At 36.5% G+C, this 23317-nt stretch overlaps 2 protein-coding genes across 2 annotated transcripts in view; both read right to left on the bottom strand.

The window, feature by feature from the left end:
- The window catches only part of LOC136252145 (ubiquitin-like modifier-activating enzyme 1), a 571137-nt gene that overhangs the window by 181529 nt on the left and 366291 nt on the right, over positions 1-23317 (bottom strand). The gene's annotated exons all lie outside the window — the stretch shown is intronic.
- LOC136252148 (uncharacterized) lies at positions 10474-22661 on the bottom strand. The gene is made up of 6 exons (XM_066044541.1): positions 20699-22661; positions 20216-20246; positions 18895-19020; positions 18190-18228; positions 17859-18131; positions 10474-10653 (listed from the first exon to the last, which is right to left on the bottom strand). Exons 1-6 carry the CDS (start codon positions 22445-22447, stop codon positions 10634-10636), a joined length of 2238 nt encoding a protein of 745 aa, XP_065900613.1. The 5' UTR covers positions 22448-22661; the 3' UTR covers positions 10474-10633.

Raw genomic sequence — 23317 nt, forward strand, 5'->3', positions numbered from 1 at the left:
TTCATTAGAATGTATTCGGCAGTGCATATCCTCTATTACAACGATACGCGTGCCCCCAACTATCAATTACTGCCCCGTAAGTGCAGCGGCTATATTACGCTTCGCTTTCAACTATGTTCAGCCCGTTACACAGCGTTACAAACAAAGAACAGTGTTAGAATCATCTCTACAATCAGTCCAGTCACCACGGAAAATACGGACGATTCCCATTTACAAATGCACTGTAGGGAAGCCATGCATCACGCTACCGCAAATCGACACCTTTGGCTGTAAGCAAAAAGAAATGGGACACAAAGAAGGACAAAGGTAAGTCCATGATGCGTGCATTTTACGTACTACAGTATGCCAAAAGGCACGTCTCGGGACGAAGCAACGTCGAACAGTGAAAAAATCAAGCCTGTAGCCTTAGCCGTTATCGAGTTATGCTTGCCTGAAGGTATCAGGCAGGCAGGCAGGCAGGCAGGCAGGCAGGCAGGCAGGCAGGCAGGCAGGCAGGCAGGCAGGCAGGCAGGCAGGCAGGCAGGCAGGCAGGCAGGCAGGCAGGCAGGCAGGCAGGCAGGCAGGCAGGCAGGCAGGCAGGCAGGCAGGCAGGCAGGCAGGCAGGCAGGCAGGCAGGCAGGCAGGCAGGCAGGCAGGCAGGCAGGCAGGCAGGCAGTCAGTCAGTATAAAATTCCATTCATTTTTTTTTATTTCGTAACAATTTATTGGAAGCCTTTAGGATCGTACTGAAGGCACTTTTGGGTTTGGTTGTACCTAACCAATACTGCCAAGGTGCCAGAATGGAGTTTTGAAGCAGGTTTTGGGTGATTTTTTTGGCTAGGAAAACCCAAATCTCCATGATCCCTAATATACAGTACTACCATACTGTATGATATGCCACAGCATGGTAATTGATGCACTGAGTGCTATAATGGCGAAGTGTGCAAGTAATATTCATTCATGGACAGTAGGCGCACAGTAGAACACTAGCCAACCCTCAAACTAGCTAACCTTTAATTTAGCCTCGCAATGTGGGTGAGAAAAATAAAAGGGTCTGGCTAATTAAATGAGACTAACAGCAATGTGGATTTTTTTTCTTTTAATTTGGTTTACCAGTTAGGCACTGGGGGCAGAGAGCATGCATGTACGAGGTGTTTACTATAAGCCAAGGAACCTAAAGCAAAAGCTTTTAAATTAAAGTGAAAAGTGATAACGGGACAAATACCTAGAAGGATTTGATCAACACCCAAGTAACTCAATCAGGGAAGCCAGCTAAGTAGAGGAAAGTTGCTTTTATTAATGGAATTGTTAGACAATGACACATGCATCATTTATAAATAATTTTATACTTATACACACCTCATCTTAAATTCTGCAACAAAAGACCATTCTCTCTGAACGATCTTGTATTAATCATAGACAATACTGAGACTACCCCTACCGGGGCTGCATGCATGTCCTGAGTTCAGATCTGCGACCGGTTGAGATCTAGACAACACGTACCGGCTGTTCTCTTATAAGACAATGCTATACTCTCCTTTAAGTTTAATCAGTAATCTCACACTCGAATAGTCCACGTATCTTTTTCCACAGGGCCACTTCGTCTCAAACCGAATCATCTTCTAGTATTATTTTCAATTAATGCTATATTATTATTATTATCAAATTGTTTAAAGGGATACACAAAAGGCATGTGCCTGTACTATGCTCATCATCTCTATCACGTGATTACTTGTTAACGATACGTGACTCACGTGGGAGTTATTGCAAAACAATTATTTGGTTGCCGTTATGTTAGAGACTAAAAAGAAGGGTGAGCTAGTTATAGCCGGACTTGACTCCACTAGAACAACAAAAGAGCAAACAACTTCGTGCAGAACTAGCTAATCTTAACAAGGAAGGAAAACGTTATAGAATCAAGCATGGTAAGATAATTCTGAGGGAAGCAGCTACTTTCCAAAGCAACAAGTGAAGTCAGCCAACTCCAAACAACATGTACCTGTAAAACCATGTGATGAACAAAATTAATGAAATCAAGCTTGATGTTGTGTTTCAACATCTACCACTCTGTAATTATAGAACTCATTTGTACCATTATCTGTGTTATATACTCTCTGTGAGGTTTACACAGTAATAATAATAATAATAATAGCCCTAGTTGTACTTGACTGTACATGACAGCTATAGTAAAATTGATGAATGATGATCAAATCAAGAAGCAAGTGCATGTAGACAAACACAACTTGCACCACGGCTGAGTGACCACAGAATACTAGTAATTATGCAGGTATATGTGACCGGATCTGTGAAAAGGGGTCTTATTGCCTTTCCAAGTTTGATGAGTCATAACTCCTCATACTTGTGTTTAACCCATAAATGGGTCTTATAATTACATCCAGGAATAGTGCTACGTATGTTAGAAGTGTAAGGTGACCAAATTTCAGGCTGGTACACCATACACACAACTTGACACAAGTCAAGTTATGGATTGCCAATTTGCCAAGTACATACAATTGGAAAAGCTATAAGACCCCTTTTCACAGATCCGGTCATATAGCTATGTGCATGCATTTGAAATACAGTTTGTGCAGTCTACTTTTTGACTAATGATATTTTAAAAGTTGATTCACAGTTTGATTACCGAACTGATCGAAAATTTATCCAAAAAGTATATACAACATGAGGGTGGGCTGTCATCACTTTTTTTATTCACGACATGGATAATGAAGTGTAGCAATTACAGTTAGCTATATAGCTATTGCTGAGCTGCATTCAATTAGCTTTCATTACAAGAGATTGATACTGCTAGCTTTATATTAGAGTTTTAATGATAAAAATATTTCACCTGTTAGTCAACTATGGCTATTCTAATAGAACGTCCAAAATGAGGGGAAAAGTGCATATCCATGTGTAAACTGGAACTGATCATGAACCACTTAATTCTTCTTGACATGTTCACTGCTCTATTTCATCATTGTACCAAACATCCTGCCATAATGCTTTAAGTTGAAATTTCATCATTGTCTTAACTGGTGTTTATATGAAAGACCACATTCTAACTATATAACATGTGTTTTAAATTCTAGCTACAAACCCTTGATGCTTGTGTCTCTTCAGTTTGCAGCTAAAAATAATATTAATTGTGTGAATTTTTTAAAACATCCTTAGAGTTAACAAGGCTATATACAGCACCTTCAGGCTCCTGCTGCCATATTTGCAAGTTGAACTCCACACAGGTTTAGCTATAATATGTTTTCTCTTTCACTTGTATTATTGCATTTGAAGTTTAGTTATACAGCTCTTCAATAATTCATACACAACTTAACATTTACAAAACTGATTCATCCCATCATGGAATATTCATGAAGGATCTAGGACCTACACACAGTCACCAACACTAGAAGTTATACAAAGATCATACAAAATTAAGTTTACGTATTATGTGTTGTATTAGCTTTGTATATTGCGTATGTGTAACTGTTGTGTGTATTCCAGTACAGAAGAACGACTTTGCTGAGTAATGTGAGTTTCAATAATAAATCAAATCAAATTACAAAATTCCTAAAGAGATGCTGTAGTGAATGCATTAGATTAGATTTCCCTACCTACCATAAGTGATTCTATAGTTGCATGTCCTAAAATAAAAGAATCTTTTCAAAGCAGCTGCAGTTGTCATATTGCTTGTGGTAGCATGCATTTAATATTTTTTTAACATCAATTTAATTAGCTACTATAAAGTTATGACCGTTTTAGTTAGTGAGGAATTTTTTACCCGTGGAGTCTAAACTACCAATAACCTTCTATAATAATTTCATGACTAATATAACTTTAAAACAAAATCACCTATTGACTTTGAGGGAAAAGACCATTAATTTGAAGCCATCTTTTAACCACCTAGCTAAAATATGCCTTAGGAGGAAAAGGCAAAAGGATCAATTTCCAATGCGAAGATGGCTGTAAAGGACACTAAAGGTCAAATCTGTGATGGACATGAATATGTATTTTAGTGACAAAGGATAATTATGACACACACACACACACTACGTGCCGGCATTAAAACTAATTTAGTTAAATAGGTGTGACTATCTTGAAGTAACTGGTGACCAAAGCAGTGATACCAAATTGATACCTACACTAACATACACTAAATTATACTGGCTTAATTTTGAGTATAACAGCTAGGCTATTATATATTAATTTATTTATTACAATCTGCCAGGGTTGCACCAAAAGGCTGAGTCTGTACAAGGGTGCTTCCCCTAGGTACATACAGCATACATTAAAACATAGCACATGCACTGCTACATAGTCTACATTTAGTATACAGATAACTAAAGACAAGCACAGAAACAAGAAATACACATACATTATTATAAGTTCTCAGAGCTTTCTGAAAGGGCTCCAACTTGGGTGAGAGTCAATATGCAGTGTGGTATAGAAATGGTCGAGTGTTAACATTAATCGTGGCCTGCAGTGGAATTATACAAAGGGAATGTGCTTGTACAGCAGGACTTAAAATTGGAAAAAGGAATCAAAACATAATGAGGAGTACCTTTTGTGAGAATGTCATTGAGGAAAGACACACAAAAAAATTTGACAGTTTTCCAAGGTTGGCTATTGTGTAAGGAAACACATTCTGCAGAGGATTTTGTCCAGGGCTTTGAAACAGGATCCCATCAACTGCCTGCATCCCAGTGAGCAGCCCCGTGCTGTACAGACTCAATAGCACTGATCATGAGGTTTTGATTGTATTTCCATAATTGTGCAGCACACTCTAACACTGTAGGCCTGCATCAAATATGTCAGCATAAAAAGCAGAATAACAGTCTGGACTACTAAACCAGCATAATGCTAGAATATTAGGTGGATATATCATATATGTGACCCAATTTTGGAAAATTATTCTATTTGGCACATTGGTCAATTTTCTCTTTTATAGCTAAAATGAAGCATAAAATGAAGCACTGGGTGTTTGTGTCAAAATTTCAGCTTGATATCTTGAAGGTTTCCATAGATATAATATGGTCAATTTACTGTCTAATACAGTACAGACTAACTTTTCATAGTAATGCATTGAATTCTGTGAGTGATTAAGTGTGACAAATTGTGACAATTAAATCACTTTGTTTACAATAATTCCATTCTTACTGTTTAATACAGTGGCGTAGCTACCATTGAGGCAACCGAGGCAGCTGCCTCAGTAAAATTGCTCAACAGGCTGCATGAGCAGGTCTGAGTTTTGGCACCCTGGATTTTCTACTCAAACGTTACTAGACAACATTACTGTATCACACATAATAGAATCTATGGCTGTAGTACTAAGCAGGGCTGGAGCGCATGGTGACATGATGTTGGACCACTTTTCAGCTACTCAGTTGAATTCAGTTGTAAAAAGATCGATATACTCTAATAGAGCAGTCATCGTAATATACTCTAATATAGCGTTCAGTACAGATTGTAGCCACTGTTCTCATTGGTCTAAATCATTTACATTTATGCACATTAATTTTCTTTACATTAGTCTACTTTTCAAAAGTTCCAATGAGTCAACTGCATGGTATTGTATTGAGCTAATTGATCATGCATATCACATGCATTAGCAGTTACAATCAAAAATATAGCCTCCACATGTAATTTAAAGCATATATTTTCAAAAATTTTCCTTCAGGAAGCATGCCGCCAGACTCCCTAGCTTGACATGCTAGCACATGCAATTGAGCATCACACGAAAGAGATAATCTCTGACTTAAACATCACATCAATAAATAGTATAGTGTGCATTATACGTATGACCTCCATTGCAGTCTGTGGATGAGCTGACCACTCAAAAATTTATATCTCCAGAGTAAGTTGTGTTGAATGCAATGGAACTAGTCTAAAAATTGAAGCATGGTAGCTATACTGTAGCATGAACTAAGCTGGAGTATTACTTATGGCATATAGAAAAGTGCTCAGAGTCGTTCTTCCATCCAACCAGATAGTCAACCTGCAAATGCTGCACCACCCATGCCTAAAAGTATGTATTTGTGAATCAGTTGAGTCAGAAGCAGACCCTCTCAATTAGGTCAATGCATAAACTTTGCTTCGGTAAATTTTTTTCCTGGCTACGCCACTGTAGTGCAATTGTAAGAGACTTCTGATAGTTAAATCAAGTGTTCCTGGTCCTTTCCTTCAATTAAATAACATGTATCATTGTCTAAACACTTAGTTTTAGCCATTCCTTCATCTGAACAAATCACTCCATTTTGTAAGTTCATTAGTGTCCCACGCATTGCAATATCACTACATGATCTGATAAAATCATCAATATCTCCTAGTAGAAAAAAGCTTTGGGTATGAAATTTTACAGCAAGAAGGTTTAATACAAGTGTGCAAGAAAATTAATTTGAAGAAAAATGCTGAAATTTTCAATAGAGTTTTTCTGTAAATTATGCATGCAATGGTTTTCCAAAATTGGGTCACATAATATATGGAGCTTAATTCCATGAAAATAAATTGATAATTCCTAATAGAGCAGTCAGTGGAAACCTTAGATCGATACTCTCTAATAGAACAGTCACTTTGTAGTAAATTACTCTAATAGAGCATTCACTGATTAAAATATTTCAAGATAATTGTAAAAATGTTGCTAACTTAGGAGCATAATGTAACATATGTATGGTGGGAACACTGAATAGCATAATAAGTGAAAAATTTGGGAAATTCCTGAAAGCATTTAGGGAAAAATTTTGAGCACATTTGACTCAGGCCTAAAGATTTGACTTAAAAGGAACATTCTCCAAAGGGCAATTGGAAGCAGTGGAAATGGAAACCGGAAACAGAAAGTGGATATAGTCAAAATTAATCATCATATATAAATGTGCCCTAGAGTACAACCCTTGTTTAGTGGCCACCTTCTTATAAAGATCATGACATCACCTCTGTACAAAGACCACATTGTAATTAAATCTTAAAGATGGCTGATGACCACAAAGTGGTCATCTTTGATAAAGATCACCTCTTTACATGGTATATAATGAATTATTTGGTAAGCTTCAAGCATGTATTTCATGACTCATATCAATGTCATCTCTGTCTACACATCACTCAAGTCATATACCATCATTGCTTAGTTTGTACCAGCATAGATAATACTATGGTACCAGAATATATATGTCATACAACAATATTCCACACAAGTAAAATGTAGCTAGTACTATACACTATAACCTACTGAATCAACGAAGAGCCTAGTCTTTTTAGCCGTTTTGTTAAAGCAGTCTGACATAAGATGTTTTGAACCTAGCTATTATTGCAAGATAAAGAGGTGGTCTTTGTAAAGAGGTGATCTTTATAAAAGTGCCTTAGCCATCTTTGAGATGATATCTAATTGGTGGTCTTTGTACAGAGGTGGTCTTTATAAGAAGGTGGTCTTTAAGAAGTGGCCACTATACAAGAGTTTTACTCTAGAGTACATTTATATGACGATTTGACCATTTCCGTTTTCCATTTCCCCTTTCCGTTCCCAGATTCTATTTCCATTGTTTCCAATTACCCTTCCAGGAATTATTGTTATGCCACATATACAAGTCTGCTGCACAAGTGTGGAACCCCATACAATCAAAACCTCATGATCAGATAGAATCGAGGAACTATCTTTAAGATTATATGAAACACAATTTGCTTGACAAAAAGAAAAAATCAATAAACCTACTACATTCATATCTAAAAATTACTTGGCTGACTATTAACACTTGATAGAAACAAGGAGATACTCTAATAAAACAGTCACTAATAATTCTAATACGTACTAGCATCAGTCAGATATGAATCCTATGCAGAATATATACAGCTATGAGTGAGATATGGATTAGTATATAGCAACATCAAAATTACATTAATTTGTTGTTAAATTTAGTATAATAAGCCTTATCCACTATGTATGAGAAGAGAAAAAGAACCTCAAAGCATTATATGTACAGAATCATAAGGAGCTAGCTTATAAGTGCCAAAATGGAAACAATTACAAAGTAAATCTGCCTTCCTAATAAGAAGCTTCATTCTGAATCTGATTACCACATAGTCTAAGTGAGACAAAAGAAGTCCAACTAATATTAAAGGGCTCAGTATTGATCAAATAATCCAAAACCAATCAGGAAAGTTAAAGTATATAATTATTGGAAAAACAGATAACAACTTTTGCCCTCACTGCTTGAAGGTTCTTAGTTTACTAATTTGTTAAGCTGCTTTACTGTAGTTGTGCCCAGTTATACTGAGAGTAAAAAGTCAGTAACTGTAAGTATATGGAACATAATTGTTTTACTAAGTTTTAAACTCTCAGTAAACATCAGTGAATGCTGGTTTACTGAAAAGCTACTAAAATTCCAAACAATTAACTGTTCCATATACTGGGGATATACCACTCTAGTAAACTAAGAAACTTCAAGCAGTGCCTGTGTCAACTTTGCTAGCTTATGTCTAGGAGGGGAGATAAGCCAGGCCTCCTAATCCAGTGGGAAATCCAAGTTTGTAGCACATGTCTGGAGAAAGCTGGCCTACCAGCTCTGATCAAGCCTTTGCTGGCCACAGTTTCAGGATCAAGGCAGTCACAACTGCAGCAATGTCAGGTGACTCAGGTGACAGGTCTAGAGGATTCGATTATACAAACTCTGGATAGATACGATGGAGAGCATTGCCTTTCAAACTATTTTATGTCAGAATGGATCCCCACTACTGGCATCCCAACTTAACCATGGCAGATTGTTAAGTTTGAGTCTGTTTGACTCTTTTGGCAGTCTGCATCTGGTTGATTTTATTTCCTGATTTTTGTTGTTGTCATAGGTGTAATTTTCTAAAATTTGGTCACATAGCGAGGGTCTACCAATAGTTATGTGGCACAAATATCCTTGGAATGTAGGCAGTCAATAACTTGCATGTTGTATTATGAGTAGGTCCTACCTATGTATAAATGACTGCAGCAGGATCCATGAACATAGGTCATGCGTTCTCTGATCACATGATCCAAATGATTTCACTTTGCCTGTTGTGGGTATAGTATCACAGCACCCCAACCCCTTAGATTTGATGCTCATGGTTTGTTCCGTTGATGCTTGTGATTTCTGTATACAGTGTAATTATGGCTTGCTTCGGAGTGTCATTTATAATTTTAAAATAAAAATGTCATGATCACGTTAGCATGGCAGGGACGTAGCTAAATTTCAAGGATTGCTCGGGACAAGTTCTGACTGTCCCCATGCAATTGCAAGCTACTTATAATTAGCAAGAAATTAAATGTGAGCCAATCATTTGCTATTAAAAAGTGCAGACATACATAGCTAGCTATGCATTACATTGCTGTTTGTGCAGTTTATTAGACTAAACTATTAATATCACTGCATGAATAATATAGAATCTAAAACTAAACAATGCATAATGGACTGACTTATCACAGCTCCAGCCTCAGTATTGAACTCCTTTTCACTCTAGTAGAGAAGTCTTAACTAAATTTTACACTGACCTGTAATTTCATGCTTTTCCTGGTGTTTGCCCATGAATTCATGACTTAAGGACTCAAAATTCTATCCTTATCATTGATATAGCACTAATTTTACGTTTAAGACTCTCTGCGAGCACAATGATATCCCAAACTCAGAAATTTTCAAAACAGCCTAATCTGATGCGGTGTAGCAAAATTCCCCCATACATTTTGTATTGGGCATTATGGGGTCATGTAATAACCCGTAACACATGATAGATACCACAGATTCTGGATTAGGAGAAGTGAATGGTGATTTAAAATGAGCTATAGCAGAATGAAAATATTCTGAATTTTGATCATTTCATGTTCTATGGCAAATTCAATGGAGGATATTTGTAAAGGAACACTCTAATGGCATTCCGACCTCTAGACACCGAGTAACCCTCACTACTTTAGAAACAAAAGCACTGTAAACTAGCTCTACAGGTTAGTTAGTAAAATTTGCATAAAATTTTTTTCTGGGTTGCTCCCCTTTGAGTTAGGACCTTATGCTTAACCCTTATTAAATTTTTACTGACCCCAAATTTACTTAGCAAAATAATGAATCTGAAATTAATCATCATTTTTTTAAATTGAACCAATTAATATACAAAACTTATATCAAATAGAGTGTTTCCATGATTAAGCACAATAATCTCCATTTTTGTACTTAATATAATAGCAAACTTCTTCATATGTACAGTATGATGTTTACATAGCATCACTGTATATTTATCACTAATAATTATTGTCTCTAATAATGACCAAATATGTAGCTAAGGAATTCATAATTGATACTGGAATATGTATCATAGTTTAGTGTTTGTTAGTCAACTATGTTAGTGAATACCTTAGTAAAAACCAGTATTTCAGTCATTGTACACTGCTAGTCTCATCTCAGATTTGTTGTCACTGTTACTGTGAGCAAACAGTTACTGAATATAGTACAAACCAGCTTTAATTCTCATTTAGTAGTTCCGTACATATACTTCTCAAAATGTTATAACTTTCTTTTAATGATAGCAACTAATACCATGTGAATAAATATAATATAATATGTGATGCATGACCAGCAGCAGTATCAGCAAAAAGGTAAAAAGAAAACTAAAGGTATTTTATGCGTTCTACTATTACATAGGCAATGTTTGCAGTTTTTATCTACTGTGAATTTGCTGGACCTATTGGAAAGAGATACAACAATAAATAAACATTACGAGAATTGAGTATTAAACAATAAGTATGGCATACAAAAATCACATACTCCATTAAAACTAATGTAGTATCTAAACAGGTGTGACTATCTAGATTAACTAGTGACCCAAGCATTGAAGTATGCATTAACACTAAACATGCCGGCATTATTACAACAAGCTAGCAAAAGCATCGGGGATTAAGCCTGCGTATAATAATAACTACAATCTTCAAAATTATAAAATTTTCATGCCAAAAAGAAAGTAGGGGTGTACTGATACACATCGTATCACTGAGATTTCTGTCAATATCGATGGGTCCTACTATAGTTATCTAATCCGATACAGTATGCTGGCATAATCTTCAGCATAAGAGGTGCCTGAAAGCATTGAGCATAACGCTAGGCAGAATACTTGGGCCATACAGTACCATAAATCCTTGTTTGTCAAAATACATATCACAAAAAAAAGATCAATATAATCTAATAGAACAGTCAGTAACTCTAAGGCAGTTGACTATTCTATTAGAGTATGTCGACCTTTTCTCTGAAATGCATTTTGACAAGCAAAGATCTATAGTCTCTACTTCAGCCATTTATTATTACCCATAAAGTGCACATTTGTAAGCAAAACATAGAAACTTTGGCATAAATGTTGAGTATAATAAGTTTGAGCATAATAGGTTTAATTCTTTTTAGCACTGCTCATAAGCATAATAGATAAAACAAAAAGCATAATTAGCTGGTCCCTATTACCAATATAAAAGTGACAGTCTCAAGATACTTTGTAATGGTTGAGTCACATTACAATACAGCAAACAAGGCTGGGAAACAGTATTTTACTAGTGTTTTTTTTTTTTTAATGTTAACTTAAAAAATGAAGTAGGGATCTATGCAATAAAAGTAGTAAAACAAGAGATGAATGATGGTGTTATAGCACAGCTCAGTGGGACTTCTCTACTTTGGCACTATTATTATTTTGTTCAATGCCAAAGTAGGAACTTCCCACTGATCTATGCTGTAACACCATCATTCATCTCTTGTTCACTACTTTTATTGCATAGATCCCTACTTCATTTTTTAAATTAACAATTTTAAAAAATACTAGTTTGTTCAGTTTTTTTTTGTTGTGGCACAATGTAACTTGTATCAAGACACACGGTAGTGCGTCGTGTGGCCCAAGAAGCCGGCGCGCAACACCCTTGAGTATATTGACAGGAAGAACGAAAACGCAATTTTCGCACCTCCATAGCTCTGTGCTGCTTTGATGAAACAAGACGATTTTTGCTGTGGACACGCCCTCCAACTTCAGCACTCCACATTCCAAATTTGAGTGAAATCGCTTCAAGGGATCCCGAGATATATGACTTCAAAAATTGGCTTAGTTTCTTCGTTTTTTTCTTCTTCTCATTTTTCTTCCTCTTTTCGCACACTTACAAAAACTGCTATAAAACGCGAATGCCATATCCAATTGCCTTGAAATTTGGCACACAGAAGGGGGGTACAAAGGCGCATCTCGGTACAAACTTTGGCTGGAATACGATAAACAGGCAAAGAGTTATGAGCGATTATTCACAAAAAATAACACCAATATATTGTCACGCCTACAGGGTAAACCGCATATGGGAAGAAGCTAAAAATCGGTGGGTGAATAGGTTAACTATTGAACCTCAAACCTTTTGTGGTTTGAAAGAAATCGAGCTAAAAACCAGGAAGATACAATGAAAAAACCAACAGTGTGTAACAATTATGCAATCGAGATTAGCTAATAATAAACGACTGCTTGACACGCCTACCAGATTGGGGTAATGCTTTGAAAATCGCTGCATAGATGGAGTAATCATCTTAGAAAGGCTCTTCAATGGTGTAGAAGAATCAGACTTAAAGCCATGGAGTTATAACACGAAATCTAACTTGGTGCAGCAAGTGTGAATCGAGATACTCTAATAGAGCAGTCATCCTAATAGAGCAGTCACCCGAAGAGAAATCAAGAGACCAACTAGAAACAAGTAACCTGTATAGAGATCAGCTACAAACAAGTCAACCTGTAGAGAGATCAGCTACAAACAATTCACCCTGTAGAGAGATCAGCTAGAAGAAGTTACCTTGTAGGGAGTTCATGCAACTATGGAAAGAGATAGTTCAGCTAGAAGAAATCACCTTGTAGAGTTCAGCTACAAAGAAACCACCATGTAGAGAGTTCAGCTACAAACAAATCGCCCTGTAGAGAGATCAATAGAAGAAGTTACCTTGCAGAGAATTCAGCTACAAAGAAACCATCATGTAGAGAGTTCAGCTACAAACAAATCTCCCTGTAGAGAGATCAATAGAAGAAGTTACCTTGCAGAGAGTTCAGCTACAAAGAAACCATCATGTAGAGAGTTCAGCTGCAAACAAATCACCTGTAGAGAGTTCAGCTACAAACAAATCTCCCTGTAGAGAGATCAGCTAGAAGAAGTTTCCTTGTAGAGAGTTCAGCTACAAACAAATCACCCTGTAGAAAGATCAGCTAGAAGAAGTCACCTTGTAGAGAGTTCAGCTACAAAGAAACCACCATGTAGAGAGTTCAGCTACAAACTAGTGACCTTGTAGAGACATCAGCTAGAAGAAGTTACCTTGTAGAGAGTTCAACTACAAAGAAACCATCATGTAGAGAGTTCAGCTGCAAACAAATCACCTGTAGAGAGTTCAGCTATAAACAAATCTCCCTGTAGAGAGATCAGTTAGAAGAAGTTACCTTGTAGAGAGTTCAGCTACAAAGAAACCATTCTGTAAAGAGCTCAGCTGCAAACAAATCACCTGCACAGAATTCAGCTACAAACAAATCACCCTGTAGAGAGATCAGCTAGAAGAAGTTTCCTTGTAGAGAGTTCAGCTACAAACAAATCACCCTGTAGAAAGATCAGCTAGAAGAAGTCACCTTGTAGAGAGTTCAGCTACAAAGAAACCACCATGTAGAGAGTTCAGCTACAAACTAGTGACCTTGTAGAGACATCAGCTAGAAGAAGTTACCTTGTAGAGAGTTCAGCTACAAAGAAACCATCATGTAGAGAGTTCAGCTGCAAACAAATCACCTGTAGAGAGTTCAGCTATAAACAAATCTCCCTGTAGAGAGATCAGTTAGAAGAAGTTACCTTGTAGAGAGTTCAGCTACAAAGAAACCATTCTGTAAAGAGCTCAGCTGCAAACAAATCACCTGCACAGAATTCAGCTACAAACAAATCACCCTGTAGAGAGATCAGCTAGAAGAAGTTACCTTGTAGATCGTTCAGCTACAAACAATTCACCCTGTAGAGAGAGCAGCTAGAAGAAGTCACCTTGTAGAGTGTTCAGTTACAAAGAAACCATCATGGAGAGTTCTGTAATAAATATATGTATTATATATATATATAATTTGTACATTTACTGATAAAATCAGAAATATTTAAAGTACATCTGCTCCATCTTTTCTTCTTCCTGTGGTAAAGAAAAAAGATAGGTTTAAAAAAGTCCCAAAGCTGGTCATAGGCCGGCTTTGGGATATACAAATACAAAAAGAAATGAAATCTAATCCAAAACAGCTAAGCTGTAAAAAAAACAGTGCGGCCCTCGAAAAGGCTATGGTGAAAAAAGATGTGAAATCCAAGGTGGTAGCCAAGAAATGGCTGTGATGGTAGGTTAATGGTAAAAATTTTAATAACGACAATTTAGGTGAATTTTGTGCCAAGACCAAGCGGCACAAAAATTCACCCGAATTGTTGTTGTTAAAATTTTTACCATTAACCTACCACCACAGCCATTTCTTGGCCGCCATCTTGGATTTCACATCTTTTTTCACCATAGCCTTTTTGAGCGCCGCACTGTTTTTTTACAGCTTGGCTGTTTTGGATTAGATTATATTTTCCACATCTGTAGGTATGGGGAAGGCAGATACCATCACTATAAATATCTTGCCCATTTGCTCAGTGAGCAGTGGAGTCCCCCATATTCTGTGATTTTGGGCAGGCTTCACTGTAGTTTGGGGTTCTCCTTGCCGCACTCTTCAATAATGTGTATCAGGGAATCGCATTCTAGACCCAAGTGTCCCTGTGTGCCTCCAGCTGTTGACTTTGCTGTTGCTGAGGGGCACCTGCCTCCTTTAGAACAATAATATATTATATATTTAATATATTGTGCTTGCTTCTTTTTATGTCTACTAACTTGTAACTGTTCTATCATACATGAATGTTGCATTAGAGTGTCTGTTGTATTAGAGTATATCTCAAGTTAGCCAAGGGGTGTGCAGCTAGCTAGACCAATAAGGGGTGAGGTCACCTTGTTTGCTGTTAGGTAAATAGATTATTAAGAGGTGGGGTCTCTGTACTGTTTGCTATTAGTCCACCTATTCGTAGATCTTTATTTGGTGGGTATGGCTGCAATCGTATCACGAACCGGATCCCAATCGTGAAGATGATATCTAGCAAGTGTAACTCTTATAGTAGCTGAAGCGCTTCTGAAATCCAGCTCTGAAATAATCCTGTGGTGTCTAAATATGCTGCTATAAGAAAACATTGATATGGAAAATTAATGCCTTGATATGGTTTCAAAGAAGACAAGCAGCCTGATTGAAGATGAAAGAAGAGACAGGGCCTACACTCATCAGAACTCCAAAAGGCACATCCCACTGGTAAGTTTGTTATTGTGGTGTAAAAGGGTGGCCGTGCGCTGCTTCGTTTGGTCTCTAGCCTTGCGAATGTGGTCAGTGAGTGAGGCAGTGAGACAAAAATTCGAGTTCTGGTGATTTTTAACAATTTTATACCCAGCCACCTGTAAGTGTTTGTTGTGTTTTATGTATTATATGGACTAGTACTATTCCGTAAAGGTGATTTTCGCCATGTAAAAATGTCTCTAGGATAATTTTTGAAGGCGGCATCGCACGAAATTTTCGCCCGGATCCCTACTTAAATGGAAATACCGTACTGTTCGATATTAAAAAACTACGAGAAGCCATAGAAATATGCATATAATTAATTATTATTACAATACTATGTACTAGCTACACAACAATCACAGTGGACAGCTATAAAATAGCAACCGTGAGATGAATGAACCAGAAGCACAACTTGAAACAGCAAGCCACTATTAAAATACTGTAACCAACAAAACCCCAAGATTATTTGTTTTCTATAGTCAGTGCAGTAAAGCCATATATGCAGGTTTATCAGTCAAAAACCCTGCTACAAAAGGTAAACCAACAAGTATAACTTTTACATCTGAATAAAGATCACAGAAATAAGTGACAATCTTTTGTACTTGTACAAAATACAGTATGATAGACTATTATAGTACTGTATACTAAGGATCATGGAGGTTTGGCCAAAAATATATATCACCCAAAATCAGCTTCACATACCATCCTGGTGCCTTGGCTGTATTGATTAAGTATAACTAAGCCTCAAAAGTGCCTTCAGTATAGGACCCCAATAGATGGCAATTTTTTTAAAAACCATTCAGTGGAACTTTCTACTGACTGACTAACTGCATGCGTGATGTCTTCAGACAAGTGTAACTTGATAGTGGCTAAGGTTATGAGCTTGATTCTTCACTGTTCGACATCACTTTAGCCCAACAGGTGCCTTCTGGAATACTGCAGTACAATGCACGCATTATGGACTTACCTTTTCCTTCCTTTGTTCTTTTTACTGACAGTAAGTTCGCAGTAGTGTGATGGTTCCACTATGTTACCAAATGGGTGCTTTCTCTTGATTGCAGAAGCACTCCTCCTACTGTTCTTTGTTTGTAATGCTGTGAACATAGCTGAAAGTGAAGTGTAATGGCCACTCCACTTTCATGTCAGTAATTGACAGTTGGGGCACGCTTTCAGTCAAAAAACATTGTCACTGGTGCCATCCTTTCTTTTGATACAGTATGTGCAGGTTTAATAACGTTACAAAAGTAAACAAACAAGCATAAGGAAAATTAAGAATTTTAGTTTGACTAGGGATCATGGAAAAAAGTAGGGAAACAAAGGAGGCCATCTATGGCTACACTTGCAGATATACTAGTGGACATTTCTAGTATATCTGCAGGTGTAAACAGCCTCCCTTGTTTCTCTACTTTTTTCCCATGAACCCAAACTTAAAATTCTTATTTTTACCTTATATACTACATATAAATACTGCTCTTTCCTCAGCTAAATTGAATTTTCAGTGACTACAATTAGGAACTGTAGCAATCAGCAATACATAATTATACACCTACACTGTATAATAATAGTCTCTAGATACTACATATGTTCCAGTTGATGTTGTACCAACTCCAACTTATTAGGCTAAGCCAAAACCGATATTTTTTTACTGACACTTAACCAATATCTGATTGTAGGTCTTATCAAAGTTACAGTTGTACATACATAGTCCACTAACAGCTTTTAAAGCCAATACTGTGAGGTTGCACAGTTACCTCAACCAGGAACTAATGAGCAGCCGAAGGCAGCGAAGGAGCATGAAACTGAGTTCCATGACAATCCAAATTAAGTTACTGTGTTTGTTTTACATCACACTGACTCATGCACAAATGTCGCTCCAGCCACACGAAGTAGAGATGAGATCTCCACCATCTAAGAAGAGAAAGACTTTGAAGAAGACTCAACCAACTTTACCATCGCCATGTGTCACTGGTCATGCGCAATTTCATATACGGCTTAAAATAACGAGATTTTACTTTTCTTATATGGAAACTAATCGGCAATTGATTTGGATTGTGATGGCACCTGGCAGGCAGTGTATGTTTCATGTTCCTTTGCTGCCTTCGGAGGCTCATAAGCTCCTGCCTCAACTTAAAGCTGATGATCAGACAAGTGGGTAAGAGCTCCAACTATCAATGTTTAGTATAGGGTTGACTTTGTGGTTATCACAAACATAAATAAATTACCTAAGTACTTGCCAGAGCCTATCATCAGCCCTCCAGTGGATTACAACTGCTGAAATGCTAGACACAGCCCATTATAACCGATTACCAATTACGGTAAAAACAGTTAATCATTGGCTTTTACTGATTAGCGATCTGACTATCCGATCATCGGTACAGCTCTAATTTCAGCATAATAGTTATGAAAGCTGATCATATTTCTGATAATGAATGTGTTCACTATGATAAACTTCATTATTAACATAAAGGAAACACACTGGTAATGCTGTACACTGAGTGGGTGTTTATGTTAGTTCATTGTCTCACCATGTAGATCCTCAACTGGATTATGACCAAGTTGCATTCTGTTTGCATTAGTAAGAGCAATTTCTAGCTCCTTCCATGTGGCACTGGGGGTTAACTTCAACCACCTGTCCAGTACTTCTTCAAAACAATTAACTGTGTCTTGTGGATTATCTTTTTGTATAGTAACTAACAAACCACGTTCTAATTTTAATTCTAAGCCAACATCTTTCCACTTAGTGGCATGTTTCTTAGTAACATATCTGTTGAGGTCTCTCATTGTTGGAGTATCATCCTCTACAGGTCACACATGATATGCATACTGGCAATGATAAAAACAATACAAGACACTTACTATTTTTAATTTGATCAATTACAACTGCACCTTCCACAACTGCCAAAATGATACAACATTACAAACAATTACTTGGTCTAATGTACAGCAGAAAAAAAAATGAAAACTAATGAGCCACATCATACAATATGGTAGTAATGTACATACTATGTATACTGGGGATTATGGAGATTTGCATTTTCTCACAAAATATTGACCAGAAACCAACCTTACAATACCTTCATGCGTTCATGGCACCTTGGCAGTATTAACCAAGCCCAAAAGTGATGCTTCCAATAAGTTGCTATGACATTAGTGGAATTTTCTGCTGAATGATTAACCTCACTCACTCATTCACTCACTATCCAGCTAGCTAACTAAAACTAGCTACATATATTCTAATAGAGCAGTCACTAATGATGATAAAATTCTTAAGTGATATATTATGACTGTTCTGATTGATCTCGTCAGTTATAATTTTATGCTTGCTAGTGATTATATTTTAAGCTTCAGGAAAGTTTTCTCTCTTTTTTCCAAAATTACTCTAAGAAATATTTGAGAATATTTTCATAAATACTATATGTGCAGAAAAATGAATCACAGAAAGAACAATAGGAAATATGAAAAGTGTAATGCACTCAAGACTAATAGAAGTGCTTTTAATGCAAATGCTAACTACTGTAATATGTATATTTATGTGCACAATAACTAATGCATTATAGTAACCTGATTTAGTAGCACTGTCCAATTTCTTCTTTTTAGCTCCTGCTAACTGGGACCTTCTTTTTTTACTTCCTCTCTCAATAGTTGCTGATTCATCAGTAGAGTCATCAGCAGACGATGAGTAATTAGCTATTAAGGAGTGGAATACATACGTATGTGATGACCTGCAATAGCGGATTCAGCATGGGGCATTTGAGGCACATCCCCTTCATCCTTTTAGAATGAAGCTATATATTGTGAGATGCCCAAATCAGTTTATTGCTTAAGAATCAGTAATTGAATAATTATAGTTTAACACAGACACATCACCTGCAAATTCTTCTCCAACACCTTCATGCATACTGAGTGCCTTTAAAAGCAATAGCCTATGGCAGGCATTTAAGCCATTAAATGCTTTGTAACAGTTCTTAACACTTTATGACCTTCTACAATGGTAAAAGTTAACAGTGAAACACTCAATAAGAGATGATCAATTGCTGCTATGCGTATGCATCAATTGTAGCTAGCTATATACTATAGTTTCCCAGAATAGGTCTCCTTTTAATGGTGTGGATATAAACTTGTTTGTGCCTCTCCCCTTGCCAGCTCCTGGATTTGGCCTTGACAAGTACACTACACATGCACACACAATACGCACATATGAACAGAATAATATATACATGGCTATGAAGTGTATTCCATAGTGACAAAAACAATAACATTTCATAGTAGATCCACCTATCAGTCCTGGTAGGACACTTTAACTAGGAGTTAAATAGACAAACTTATATGTAACTTGTCAACACAACATTTACTGCTATTGTTGTGCCTAAAATGTTTTAACTAATTTGGTTTATTATATGTGGTTTGTACAGCCAATCAAAACTACCACTTGGTTGCTAGTACAGCTGAAATGAACATCAAATTTAATAATCGAATAGAGTGAATAGTACAACGAGTGAGTAATTCTAATAGCCTGAACATGTTATTTGGTTTGAATTGACATGACTTGATTTGTAATTCTCTATTCCATGGTAGTATTTCACATACAATATAGGAAACATAATTAATTACAAGTAAAATTGAAAATAAATTCCTAAAGTCCAGTTACACTGCAATTATTGCTAAAAGTTTAATTGTTTTGTATTCAAATACTTACTATTCAAAACAGAGTAAATATCTGAGCCAATCGAATGTTTGTTTCAGCTCTAGTTGCTAAGAGATTCTAAATTCTTACAACCTAAGAGAGATGACCATGAATTTACTAAGGCAAATCCCATCTAATTGGCAAAAATCTGGTATCCAACATTTTACCCCTATATATGTGCATATCCTCCACACTTACCTGGATGCTTAGATTTTGTGACATCATCACACTATAATGGAAAAATTGGATCAACATCAGACAAAACAGTAATAATATTTTACAACATACAAAAGCTGTATCGTGTACATGCAGGGCATAGGAAGATATTTAATTTACGGGTGCCCAGTGGTAAAGCTGAAGACCGAAAAAAGGTCTTGAGCTGATAGCAATGGCTACATATTCTATTGCTGCATAATCAAAAGCAATATAATTACATAGTTGACTTAACTTGACTACACAACTTGTCTAAATGAATACTGTGACTGCTTTATTAGAGTCATTGACTGCTCTATTAGAGTATATCGATCATTTCGGTAAAATATAGTAGTGTGATGACACCCGTTACTTACACCACTGGAAAATTTATGGGTGCCCAAGCACCCATGGCACCCATGCTTCCTACGCCCCTGACATGTATAGACAAACAAAATAATTATCATTGATGCAATTCAGATTACAAACCTTACTAAACCAAACTTTATGAGACTTTCCAATGTAAGTTTTGTGTGGCGGTCTTTTGCTGCATTCTAAAACACGTTCCAAAGGCTTATCAGGGTTAAAAACCACTATGTGATCATCTGTGCTATAAGTATCATCTGAATGGCAGAAAAATCCATATTCAAGTCTCCCATGATCAAAATGCAGCTGATTACAAACATCCTTTATGAGCTTTTGCATGACATGAACTATTTTAGATTGGTGTGACCTGTCAACATCTCTGTCAAAATGCCGTACTTGCAATTCAAGATAATATATTTTGTCATGTAAACGTAAAAAAACTTCATTACAGTTTTCATCTGATATGCGAAACGTTATCACATTACTATAATATTTGGTGGTACCACTGCCTAACTGATGCTTCCATCTTTCAGGTAGCTTCTCTAACAAATGTGCAACAAGTGAGCAGAAGAAACCACGTGGAAGAAATCCCGATTTAAACCGAATCAATAGAGGCTCGCTTAATAGAAATCTACAGTTATCACTGTACTGCATTGTGCTTGGAAGAGAACAGGGTAGGTAGTAATATTCAACTTTTTTAATATCTTGTTCTATTGTCACAGTGGTAATCACCTTTAAATTCTCCAAAATTTTAAAAAAGTTTTGTAGCTCTGTTTTGCTAATACCTTTAACTTTCAAATCAATACGTCCCTCATCAAGTAAGTATTTTGCTAAAAGTCTATTGTCACTGAACATTTCTAGGCTGTCTTTAGTAAAATGTATGTCTTCTGCAGACAAATGCATTATTTCAGCTAAATTGGTAAAGAGCCACTGATGATTAATAATCACCCAGTTACACAATTTGAAATGTAGCACAACTCCTAAAACATGAAAGTATTCTAAACTAGCTATGATTTCTTCTTTGTCTGCTATGAAAGCATTTTCTTTTGCCATTTTTTCATATTCTTCATATGACATGTATTTTATATCACGTAATTCTTGTATTTCAAGTTCTAGATACATCCATTTGATAGGTAGTTCAATATCTTCTGTATTTTCAGCTAATTTTTCAACCTCTTGACGGATAATTTCAACTTCAGCACCTTCTGTTTCACTATTACCTGCAGTGGTATTATCTACTGGAAATATAATGCTATTTTTGGGCTGTAGCAAATATTCACAACAATTTCTCTCTTTAGCAATTGAATACAACTTTTTATTAACTGTTTTCATTATTTCTGCTTTTTCTTTTTCATCTCTTTTCCCAATTTCATCGTAATGTGTACCAATAAAACTGATATGTGATTTTTTAGCCTTTACATACTGCGTTTCGGTATGTTCAACTTCAGTTGATGGCTCAACTGAATCAGTGATAAAACACATTAAGAGTTGAATCATATCTAAATATGAATAGTTTAGAAAATAAGTTGGAGCTTCATCATGTCCTTTTCTCTTATAGCGTACTTGCACCGTGTCCTCCAGATTTTTAGTCAAGTCATGAACAACAAAGTTAATGGTGGGTATACTGTTAATGGCTGGTAACAACATTATGTATTCTGGCTGACCTCCAGTGTCAAGTATAGTAATCATTTTTACTGTATCGCCTATTTCAAAAGTATCAGAAAGTTCAGAACTATGTAGAATCTTGTCTTCCATATTGTTTTGTGGTTTGTCAGTGGTCAATGAATGATCTACATTGTCAGGTGCTGTATTAGTAGAACTTGACATTTGTTGAGATGGCTTCTTACTTACCAAATTACTTTCATAAAACATGCGTAGCTTTAAAAAAGTCTTTAATTGTCCTAATTGATTTTCAAAATCGCGTTTTAGCCATACTGATTTACCTTCTTGCTTCAACAAGCTATAACTTTGTACTGCCACACCTTGTTTTGTTTCCAATATTTCAGTACTTTCATAGTTACCTGAAAAATCTGACCCAAAAAGTAAACAACCAAAACTTGATTTTCCAGCAGCAGCTGGTCCTGACAGCAAAATTTTGATGTGTTGAATCTTTATAACCATGTTGTTTTTCTTTGCTTCAGATAAGTATTGCAAATACATCATGTCTACACGACAGGAAACACAAACAGATAATAAACTAGCAGTGAAAATTTGAAAACAAATAAATATTTGGGACACCAAAATGTTATGTCAATAGCAACAATATTTTATGGAACACTGGATGTATAATGCGGTCCTTTCAATGCATAAACCATTAGATGCTCTATTAGCATCTAATCAGTGCTATGGAATCGTTTATGGATAAACTGCAGAGTTTACTAAAGGCCTAGATAGGTAAGCTTGCTTGTATACAGGTAAGCTTGCTTGTATACAGGTAAGCTTGCTTGTATAGTGGTTGATCGATCCATGCAGAGTGGCTAGCTTATGTCCGTATTCGAAAACGTGCGGAAACGATCAATGAATAAGCTATATAGCCAGTGGCGAATCTAGACCTGACCTACAGGGCGGCCAAGTACGGCACAGCATTGTATGGCTGTAATATGAAGTAAACTTCAAAGGGGTCTGGGGGTGCAACTCCCAAAAGCTGCAGAATTTTGCAAATTGAAGGCTTGAAACGAGCCTAAAATTCATGCTAAGATTTTTCATGGCCTTCCCTTAGAATCACCTATGGCTATAGCACTA

Source organism: Dysidea avara, chromosome 4 (assembly GCF_963678975.1).
Source record: "Dysidea avara chromosome 4, odDysAvar1.4, whole genome shotgun sequence".
NCBI lineage: Eukaryota > Metazoa > Porifera > Demospongiae > Dictyoceratida > Dysideidae > Dysidea > Dysidea avara.

Bases quoted from the DNA above. Each gene is read 5' to 3' on its own strand.
- LOC136252148 (XM_066044541.1), bottom strand. From the start codon at position 22,447: ATGTTTTATGAAAGTAATTTGGTAAGTAAGAAGCCATCTCAACAAATG. The intron at 19,021-20,215 runs GTAAGTGTGGAG...ACTCCTTAATAG, and splicing joins CACAAAATCTAAGCATCCAG to CTAATTACTCATCGTCTGCT. The intron at 10,654-17,858 runs GTGAGACAATGA...TCTTTCCAATAG, and splicing joins TCCAGTTGAGGATCTACATG to GTCCAGCAAATTCACAGTAG.